This window comes from Hordeum vulgare, chromosome 4H (assembly GCF_904849725.1).
Source record: "Hordeum vulgare subsp. vulgare chromosome 4H, MorexV3_pseudomolecules_assembly, whole genome shotgun sequence".
NCBI classification, from domain to species: Eukaryota; Viridiplantae; Streptophyta; class Magnoliopsida; order Poales; family Poaceae; genus Hordeum; species Hordeum vulgare.
In genome coordinates, this window is record NC_058521.1 from 190228484 (window position 1) to 190237982 (window position 9499).

At 43.3% G+C, this 9499-nt stretch overlaps 1 protein-coding gene across 3 annotated transcripts; it reads right to left on the bottom strand.

Moving 5' to 3' along the window:
• Window positions 1-1208: 1208 nt before the first annotated feature.
• LOC123448359 lies at window positions 1209-5648 on the bottom strand. Of its 3 annotated transcripts, XR_006631705.1 has the most exons (4): window positions 5153-5643; window positions 4719-4970; window positions 2335-2682; window positions 1209-1490 (listed from the first exon to the last, which is right to left on the bottom strand). XR_006631705.1 is itself a non-coding variant. In XM_045125208.1 (3 exons), the coding sequence occupies exons 1-3, from the start codon at window positions 5512-5514 to the stop codon at window positions 1484-1486; spliced, it is 621 nt and encodes a 206-aa protein (XP_044981143.1). In that variant the 5' UTR covers window positions 5515-5648; the 3' UTR covers window positions 1209-1483. The 3 variants fall into 3 exon arrangements, 2 of the variants coding, with proteins under 2 accessions (XP_044981143.1, XP_044981142.1); XM_045125208.1 differs by lacking the exon at window positions 2335-2682 and having other exon boundaries at window positions 5153-5648; XM_045125207.1 differs by lacking the exons at window positions 1209-1490; window positions 2335-2682 and having other exon boundaries at window positions 4465-4970; window positions 5153-5637.
• Between the last annotated feature and the right edge of the window lie 3851 nt (window positions 5649-9499).

Below are 9499 nucleotides of genomic sequence, written 5' to 3' on the forward strand. Positions count from 1 at the left end.
GGTAGTCGATCCCGCCAAGATTACTACGGTAATAAACTGGGAATTGCCGATCGATGTAAAGGAAGTTAGAAGCTTCCTCGGACACGCGGGATGTTACCGCAAGTTTGTGGTAGGATTCTCCCGCTTCGCCCGACCAATGACTCAGCTCCTGAAGAAGGGAAAAAAGTTTGAATGGATGCCAGAGTGCGAAGAAAGCTTCCAAGAAATAAAGAAGAGATTAACCACCCCCCAGTAATAACCACTACACATATCAACAAAGAGTTTGCGATATACTGCGATGCGTCAAGAATCGGGCTCGATGGCGTTCTTATGCAAGATGGCAGGCTTGTGGCTTATCTGTCATGGAAACTGCGCCCTCATTAAGAGAACTACGCCACTCATGACCTCGAGTTAGCGGCCGTAGATCATGCCTTGAAGACATGGCGGCATTACCTTTTCGGGAAGCGATGCGAAATATACACCGACCACAACAGTCTGAAGTACATTTTTACCCAGAAGGAATTGAATATGAGGCAGCGGAGATGGTTGGAGTTGATTAAATACTACGATCTCAACATTCAATACCATCCCAGTAAGGCCAACGTGGTAACAGAAGCCTTGAGACGAAAGGCTTGCACCTTGAATGCTATGATCAAGGAACACTACAAGGAATATGCTAATACACGACGCTATTTTTTCGTCGCTACATCATCACGGTTTTTAATTTACGATGATCTCACGACGAAAACCAAGCGTCGAAAACGGAGCGTCACAAATGAACAGCAGCGACGTTTTGATCGAAATCATCGTAACTTTTAGGACGATTCCTGGATCGTTGTAACCTTTATGACGATCCTAAATCGTCGTTGGCAATCAAATCCAGTCCTCCATGGCAGTCCTACGTGGCAAAATTACGACGAAATCAAAACGTCATGGTTGAAATCAGCCCAACCCATTTCAATTGATCACATGTGCTGATTTTATTTCTTTGGGCTTCTTCTTATTGGGCTTATTTTTGGGCCTTAGCCTATTTACAACCACTTTAGTATATTTTTTCGAAATTTTTTTGTATCATTATAATTTGGGCCCTCGCCTTTTAGTGCCCAAATAAATTTGGTCCAGTTTCAGTTTTGGCCTTTTTCATTTTTGAATTCAGCAACTTTTTGTTCCAGAACTTGGTTTCATTTCTATTTATTGGGCCTTTTCAACCCAATTATTTGTCCAATATAAAATCCAACACTACTTCATGTTCAAATCAAGAAAACTCCAAATCGAATTAAAATCATCCATCATATAACATCACATAATACATCTCCCAAGTTTACATAACACAATACATCTCCCAGGTTCACATAATACATCTCCGAGGTTCACATAATACATCTTCCAGGTTTACATAATACATCCAAACTCCAAGTCGTTCTCCTCCTTGGGCTAGATAGTGCCTGCAGCAGCAACCTGCTTCTGCATCTCCTCGGCGATCCTCTTCAGGTGCTCCATGTTGTCAGGGCCTGCAACAAATAGACAGATTTTAGAACCATGCCGGTGTTTCTTTTATGCTGCATACAGTACATAACAGGAACTAAACAAGCATCAATGTGTCAAAGCTAGAGAAAGAACAACACCAGAGAGGTAATAAACATGATGACTATCAATTGCCAATTGACGAGCATAAAAACAGTAACCGTCAGCTCATGTAAACTGAGGTGAGCAAAGGAAGGAGAAGTATAATGTAAGAACTAGCAGGCAGAGGCATGGAACTGTTAAGAGCTACATGGAGATACATGGGAGTGCATTGCGCTAGCCACCAAATCTCAGAGCAAAATATTGCAGTAGCTCAAGTTTACAGCAAAGAAAATGTAAAATTCATAAATATTCAGTGGTATACATTTTTAAAATCATCATCTATTCCTTTGAAGAGAAAGTATAGTAACAATGTGCATGCTAATTGAATAAAGCTTATTGATAATGAGATCATGCTTTCTTAGTTGGCATAGAAATTTGCAGAAATTAAATCATACAAACAATACATTTATGCGATGTAGGACCTAAATTAGAACTTCCTTGTGTATAACTAACAAAGCCCTACATGATAAAGCAGAGGTTCGTGATCCTACATGATTCCATTTCTTACATAACAACCTCAGATAACATGCATTGAAATAAAAGAGGCAACCTGAACTAACAAATCTCACCTCCTATTATTTTTTTGCATGAAACTAAAGTGTTCTCCTCAAATACATTAAGCCAACAATGATTTGAACACTAAAGGGAATAAGGGAGTGCCTTCTCTATGGATGAATCTCGCCATACAATCTACACATGAATGAATCTGAGAATGGGGTGAGGTCTTACTTGTGGACGTTGGTGTCGATGACCTGGCAGACGGAGAGGGATATCATGGAGGTCTTGGTGATGCCGGACTGGGCCTAGGCGATGACGTCCCGGCCAGAGATGATGGGGATGACGACCCGCTGCTGGATGGCGGAGGGTTTCTCGAAGCTGTAGCCCAATGTTGTGACGCCCTCCTGTTGTGCCCGCTCGATGACGGCACTGCTTGATTCAGATTTCTCCTGTTGGTGTGCATGGGTGGTGTCTCAAACACCTCAGGTTCATCGTCGAGGTCGATGGGGTTTGAAGCTGAAGCCCCCATATGAAGCAGCTCGCTGCGAGTAGGAGGCGCTGCCCAACACAGTGGATTCACTGAAACAAAGGATAGCCACACATAAAGAATTATGTCAGGAAACAACACGATTGGGAAAAGAATATGTATGCATCACCTTGCCAAGTCAGTAAAGAAACATTATAGATCGTACGAAGACCAAGAATGATGATGTAGAACATAGTAAGTAGTCCAACTCATGCACTCATTCATTGCTCCATGCTCATTTAACAATTTTCGTTGAAAGATCCATATTAGCACCACACATGTCCATAAATGGCCTGAACTGCTAGTGCTGGAGGTTTCTCTATGCGTGCAAAGACGAGCTGCTACCTGTGCTGCTGCCAGATGTTTGTGATGCAAAGACGAGCTCTTGACACAAATCAAGAAAATCAAAGAAGAGCACGAGGACCTCCGTACTGAAAGTGATGTTAGGTATTGTCTATACCGTACTGCTACAAGAAATTTACTTGATGATTCAATGGATGATAGGTGTGAAGCTGCACTATGCTTTGATGCAAAAAATTCTTCACTGAAGCTGTGATCGTCTCCAAAAAGGAAAAGGATGTGTCCGTCGAATGAAAAGAAAATCGGAAGTTAAAGGAGAAGCTAGGAACGCTAGAGAAAGAGTGTTTGTTCCAAAAGCGTCAGGAAGACCCAAAATTCATTAAGCAAGAGAGTGCTAAATTGGTTTTGTGTGATATCCAGGTGAAGCCTAACAACACATCACCATGAAGATCCCATATGAGTCCCAAGCAAGATCTGCGGTATGACAAACTTCTCAAACTAAACAGTTCAATTATGGATTATGATGGTGGTCTCATTAAGAACGGACAAGAAAAGCAATTGAAGTGCATTTCGGTATCTATTATGAAGTTGTCAAAGGAGTTTATGGAGACTGAGCAAAAAATTAAGACAAAAATGAAAACAGGTCTGTCCATCTTGCTTTTAAAATGCAAATCCAGTCTAACATATTTATTTATTTTGTATTATTCTCATGAATGTTTAATAAATACTAAATTATGTAAGATCGGTTAAAAATTTAATTTCTAAAATTTAATATTTATGGTGGAGCTGATGTTGCGTTCTTTCTATACGTATTTAATCTGTAAAATTTGATGTTGCCTGCTGGGAGTTCATGCAATTTTTCTTCCTCATGTGTAGTTATAAGTTGTCTCTTCACAAACATCCAGCTGCTGCAGATGATGCTTGGTTATTGCAGTACATATTTTAACTATAGACTGGACCATTGATTATGTAAACTACTTTTTGTTTGACTGTATCTTCAGGAGGGTACTCTTATTTCATGATGCTATACTAAACCACTGGTTTGATGCCCGACCTGTACTATAGACTTTTAGTTGTGATTTTTTGAGAAGAACATGCAAAGCTTCAAATGCTCAAGAAGATAAGCTACTTCAGTATGCGCATCATGACCTTTTAGTTGAAGGCAGTCAGTTGCACTATACTCATGCTGCAAATTACCCTAGAGCATATGGAAAAAATATACCATAATCACCATATGTTTCATCAATGCATATGCAATATTATTAAAGAGAGCAATACAGAAGTACGACGGTAATACTCTGCTTAGCAGATTCATCTGTAACAAGCATCCTAGTATGGCCACACTTTAGTGCAGTAAAACGAAAATGCTAAACTTATGCTGATTGGAGCTATTGTAAACTATAATTAGAAACATCTCTTTGTAATATCTGTAACTGTCTTCTGTAGCGAGCAGCAATTTAGTGTTGGCCCTTGCTACCATTCGCTGTACAAATAATTTCACTAGGAAAGCCAACGAATCAGATCTTACAGATCAATGAAATTCAACAATGCTCATTGAAATGATCTTAACTCAAACCCAAGTAAGTGCATGACTATGATCGGACACAAAAATTACCACTTTATCAGGATCCTAATCCAGTCTAGGAGGTGACGCCAATTAAACACATTGGCCAAAACCGAAGCATCGGTTTGTCGGAACGGGAAAAAGTAAAATCCAAACCTTCCTTGCAAGTCAACCCAATCAAACTATAGCATAATGATGGTATGGACCGGGATGGGGAAAAAGGACCTCTCGCTATTGAAGTCGCGCATGACCTCGAGGAACTCCTCGTACTTGGCGCGGTTGTCCTGGAACTTGTCCTTGACGGCCTTGAGGTAGACGAGCGTGTCGTTGGTCGTCAGCTTCTGGACGACAGCGGCGGCGGCAGCAGCCCCTGAGCCGCCAGAGGGCTGCGCGGGCGGAGCGGCCACGGCCTGAGGCAGCGGCGCCGGCACCAGCGCCGACCCCGACCCCGCCGGAGGCATGGGCTGCGGCGGCGACCTGCACGAGGGGCCAAACTGTCAGATCGCAGGGTGAGAACCGTGCCGCCGGCGACCCCGTGGAGCACAAAAAAGGCCGGAACCGAAACTGGATAAGAGGAAAAAAGACAAGACCGAACCCCCTCGAAACTCGACGGCCACCAGAAGGGCCTCAAAACGCGGCGGGCTGGCGGTGCTACTCACGGATCGGATCGAGCGACGGCGGTGCCCTTGGGCTTGGAGCCGGCAGCGGCGAGCGTGTCGTCCGTGGAGCGCTTCATCAGGCCACCAGGAACCGCCCGGCCCACCTCCACCGGAGCAAACCAGCGCCGATTCTCCCTCTGCAAACTTCCGTCAACACAGTCGCCGGTGCCGATCCTGCCCCCTAGGGCCGGCTTGAACGCCGGATCTGGCCGGTACCGTGAGCGCGCACGCTCCAAGGAGCAGCCTTTCGTCGCCGGAGCACCAGAGACGGCGAGGCGACGACGAAGGGGAGCACGAGCACGAGAGGCAATCGCTTGGGGAAGGAGATGGTGAGATGGAAGGGAAGAGTCGACGACATCCATGGCCAGGGGACGGGGAGGAGGTGGGGATCGAGAGGGGGGCGGGGAGGAGGTGGTGGCGGCGGCGAGGAGATGGGGACGAGGGAGGAGGGGTGTTCGATCTGGACGGGCTAGAGTTCGCTGCGCGGGGGAGAGAGAGGAGTTGGGTGGGTGAGAGGGTGAGGGGGTGTGGGTCGTTGGATCTGTATGACTTGGACGGCTCAGATCATTTTCAATAGTGTGATCCGTGGACTCTATTCTGATTTAGCAAGACATGTATCATTTAAAATAATCTCTAAGTGATAAAAATAATGGAGATTTATGAAGAAACTATCAATAATATTTTGTAAAATGCCATCGTTAAAATTTTCACTCAAGTTATACCACATTTTATGGATAATAAACAACTTCTATCCATTTTCTTTGAACGAAAAATTCATTTTTCATTTTTCGAGGGCCTAAAATGAGTTGTTTTGTGAAGGACCTACCATATATTTGTTGTAAAATTTGACCAAATCATTTTTCTAAAATACTAGGCCATATTAAATGCACAATTAACCGAATTGTTGGGTGTCAAAAGCTTTTATCCACCTCTCGTGAAAATTGATCCAAAGTATTTATCAAAAAAATTCGAGAATTTTTGGAATGACAGAATAGTAGGTTGCTTCACAAAGTAGGCGGGTTTGGCGCGTGACATAGAATGGACCCACGAGTGACATGTCAACATAGTTAGAATATGTTACGACATTTTTCTAATCGTCGTAAAAGTTATGACGATCTCATCTTATGCGGTTACGACGTTTTTGACTCACATCATCGTAATTTATATGTAGATTTGATCCCCTCAAACGGTTTACGACAATCTCGGATGAAATAGTCATAGATTTATGACGAATTCATCAACGACGTCTTTAAAAATGTCATGTATGAGCATATTTCTTGTAGTGGAAAGGCTAGCCGCTCTATATGAAGAGTTGGAAATCTTCGGGTTGGAGCTAGTCGAACAAGGATTCCTGGAAAACCTCGAAGCCAAGCCTATTAAATAGGCCCAAAAGGGACATGAGAGCATCAAAGGCATTAAGAGGAAGATCAAGGAAGGCAAAGCCCTAGCATTCTGAGTGGATGAACAGGGAGTTGTGTGGTTTGGGAATCGCATATGAGTACCAAACAAGGCTGAACTCAAGCACCTAATCTTGCAAGAAGCCCACGACACTCCATACTCAATTCACCCTGGTGGGACCAAGATGTATCAAGACCTGAGAGATAGATTCTGGTGGCATCGCATCAAGAGGGAAATAGCTTCATATGTCGCCGAATGCGACGTAGCCAGCGAGTCAAAGTTGAGCACCAACGACCTGCTGGGCTGCTACAACCTCTCCAAGTCCATGAATGGAAGTGGGATAAAGTCGGTATGGACTTCATCACCGGTCTGCCTAGGTCAGGCAAGGGGCACGACTCCATATGGGTCATTGTTGACCATCTGACCAAGTGACCCACTTCATTCTTGTCAGCACTACGTATGACTGTAGCCAGCTGGCCAATCTATACATCCATCGTATCGTTTGTCATCATGGGGTTCCCAAAGAGATTGTGTCCGACCGAGGCATGCAATTCACCTCAAGATTCTTGAACAAGTTCCAAGAAGCTCTGGGAACCAAACTCTCCTTCACCACCGCCTTCCACCCGCAGACAGGCGGACAGACGAAACGAGTAAATTAGATACTTGAGGATATGCTCCACGCTTGTGTCTTGGCACATGGGACCAAATGGGAAGACTGTCTGCCTTTTGGTGAGTTCTCTTAGAACAACACCTATCAGTCCAGTCTCCAGATGGCACCATTTGAGGTAATGTATGGACGTAAGTGCCGCACTCCCCACAACTGGTCCAAGATGGGTGAAGGACTGATTTTTGGGCCAGACGTCCTCCGTGAAGCTGAGCAGAAGGTGCAACTCATCAGGGAGCACCTAAAGGCCGCCAAGTCACGACAAAGGAGCTACACGTATTCTCACGGTCGAGAAGTCGAGCTCAAACGCGAACACCACGTGTACCTCCGCGTCACGCCTTTCAAGGGAACGAAGCAATTCCACATCAAGGGAAAGCTTGATCCAAGGTACAGTGGACCCTTTAAGGTCACCACAAGGCTTGGAGAAGTTGTTTACCAATTGGAGCTACCTCCAAAACTTTCGGGCGTGCACAACGTCTGCCACGTGTGACAACTCCGGAAGCGCCTTCAAGCTCTAAGTCGTCCAGATCTTTATAAGTACATCGATCATCAATCTATTGAACATTTGCCAGACCTCACTTATCGCGAGAGTCCGATCCGCAATCTAGACGAAGCCGAGCGTTGTACCCGAAGCCGAACCATCAAGTACTTCAAGGTCCAGTGAAGCAACCACACCGAGGCAAAAGCAACATGGGAACGTGAAGACTATCTTAGGTAGGAGTTTCCATACCTTTTTAGCAACTAGCTTAGGAATCTCGGGGACGAGATTCTTGTAATGGTGATAGGTTTGTCACACCCTATTTTCACATCACTTTGTTTGTGTTGTCTTACTTTCAAAATTTGGTTGAAATTAAAAAAAATTAATTAAATGATATGAGTGTCTTGATTTTCATTGTTTGTATGTGTGCTTGTGAGTACATCTCTAAAAACAGTTTTTATAAAATGTTATTTCCATAAAAATCCTTTTTAATTATTTTTGTAACTCAAAACCTTGCTTTGGGGTTTGCACTACAAGTCCGTGAATTTAAGGGAGTGACTTCACCCAAAGATTGTATTTTGATTCTAATATTAATATAACTCTTCAAAACCATAAAGTAATTATTTTTAAAGGCATTTCTCTATTTTATTTATATGTCCTTTTTTAAGGTCAAAAATTATATTTCTGGGTGAAAAATCTGAAAAAATGGGGGATACTCATAGGACATATATTTTCCATACATTAGAGTTTCAACCCCTAGTCTTGTCCAAAATATTAGACCAAACCTTTGAAAACCAAATCTGTCTATTTTGATCTTTTGAAATATTTCGAGAGGAAATATGCTCAATAAATTCCCAGATAATTCTAGCATGTCCCACATGATATACTTGGTGATCATCACAAGTTTGACCTCCCTCCAAGGTGATTTGATTCACCAAATAATTGAGAAACCCTTTCTGCCCAAAACCATGTTGGAGCAACTCTTCATTGCCAGGTTTGTGCATTTGGCCTGAAACTTTGCAGGAGTGTCCAATACCTCGAATAAGGAGATCATGCCAAGATTTGGATTTGTGGGAATTGATTTGCTCGCATTTTCTCACAAGATTGCAGGTCTGCCCATTTGTGGGTATTTTCAAATATACATCGTGAAACTTGTCCAATGGAGCTCAAATTTGGTAACAGGGAAGTTGGTGATTAAGTTCAACTTGGCTAGCCGCGTCATACAACCAAAATTAACATGACAGAGATGTGAATGCCACACATGTGATTCACTCTTATTTCAAACATGATTAACAACTTTATTACAAACATGTGACAAGGATAGTGTGAACAAGCCTCCTGACTCATAACCTTTACGAACAAAATTTCCATATTTGGATATTACAAATTTATTGGACTTAAAGACAAGCTCGTAGCCATCTCCACACAGAAGAGATCTGCTAACAAGATTTTTATTGACGGAGGGGACATAATGCACGTTCTTCAGCCGATGATCTTCCCGAAAGTGAAATTCAGATCGGACATGCCAACACCACAAACAGAAGCACTTGAACCGTTGCCCATCCGGCTGGAAGTATTCCCTGCAATCTAGTATGATGAAAACATGGAAATACACTACCTGAATGAGCTTCTTTGTCGTCTACCATAGCGGACAGCAAAGGACCATTCCACGGAGAGCAAAGACCTTTCTCGTCCACTGGCGGACGACAAAGTCTCCGCCATAGCTAGGCTCGGTAAAGACGATCTTTGCCATCTACTGATGACACAAAAGTATAGGGGATCAATCGTAGTTCTCTCTATAAGTAAG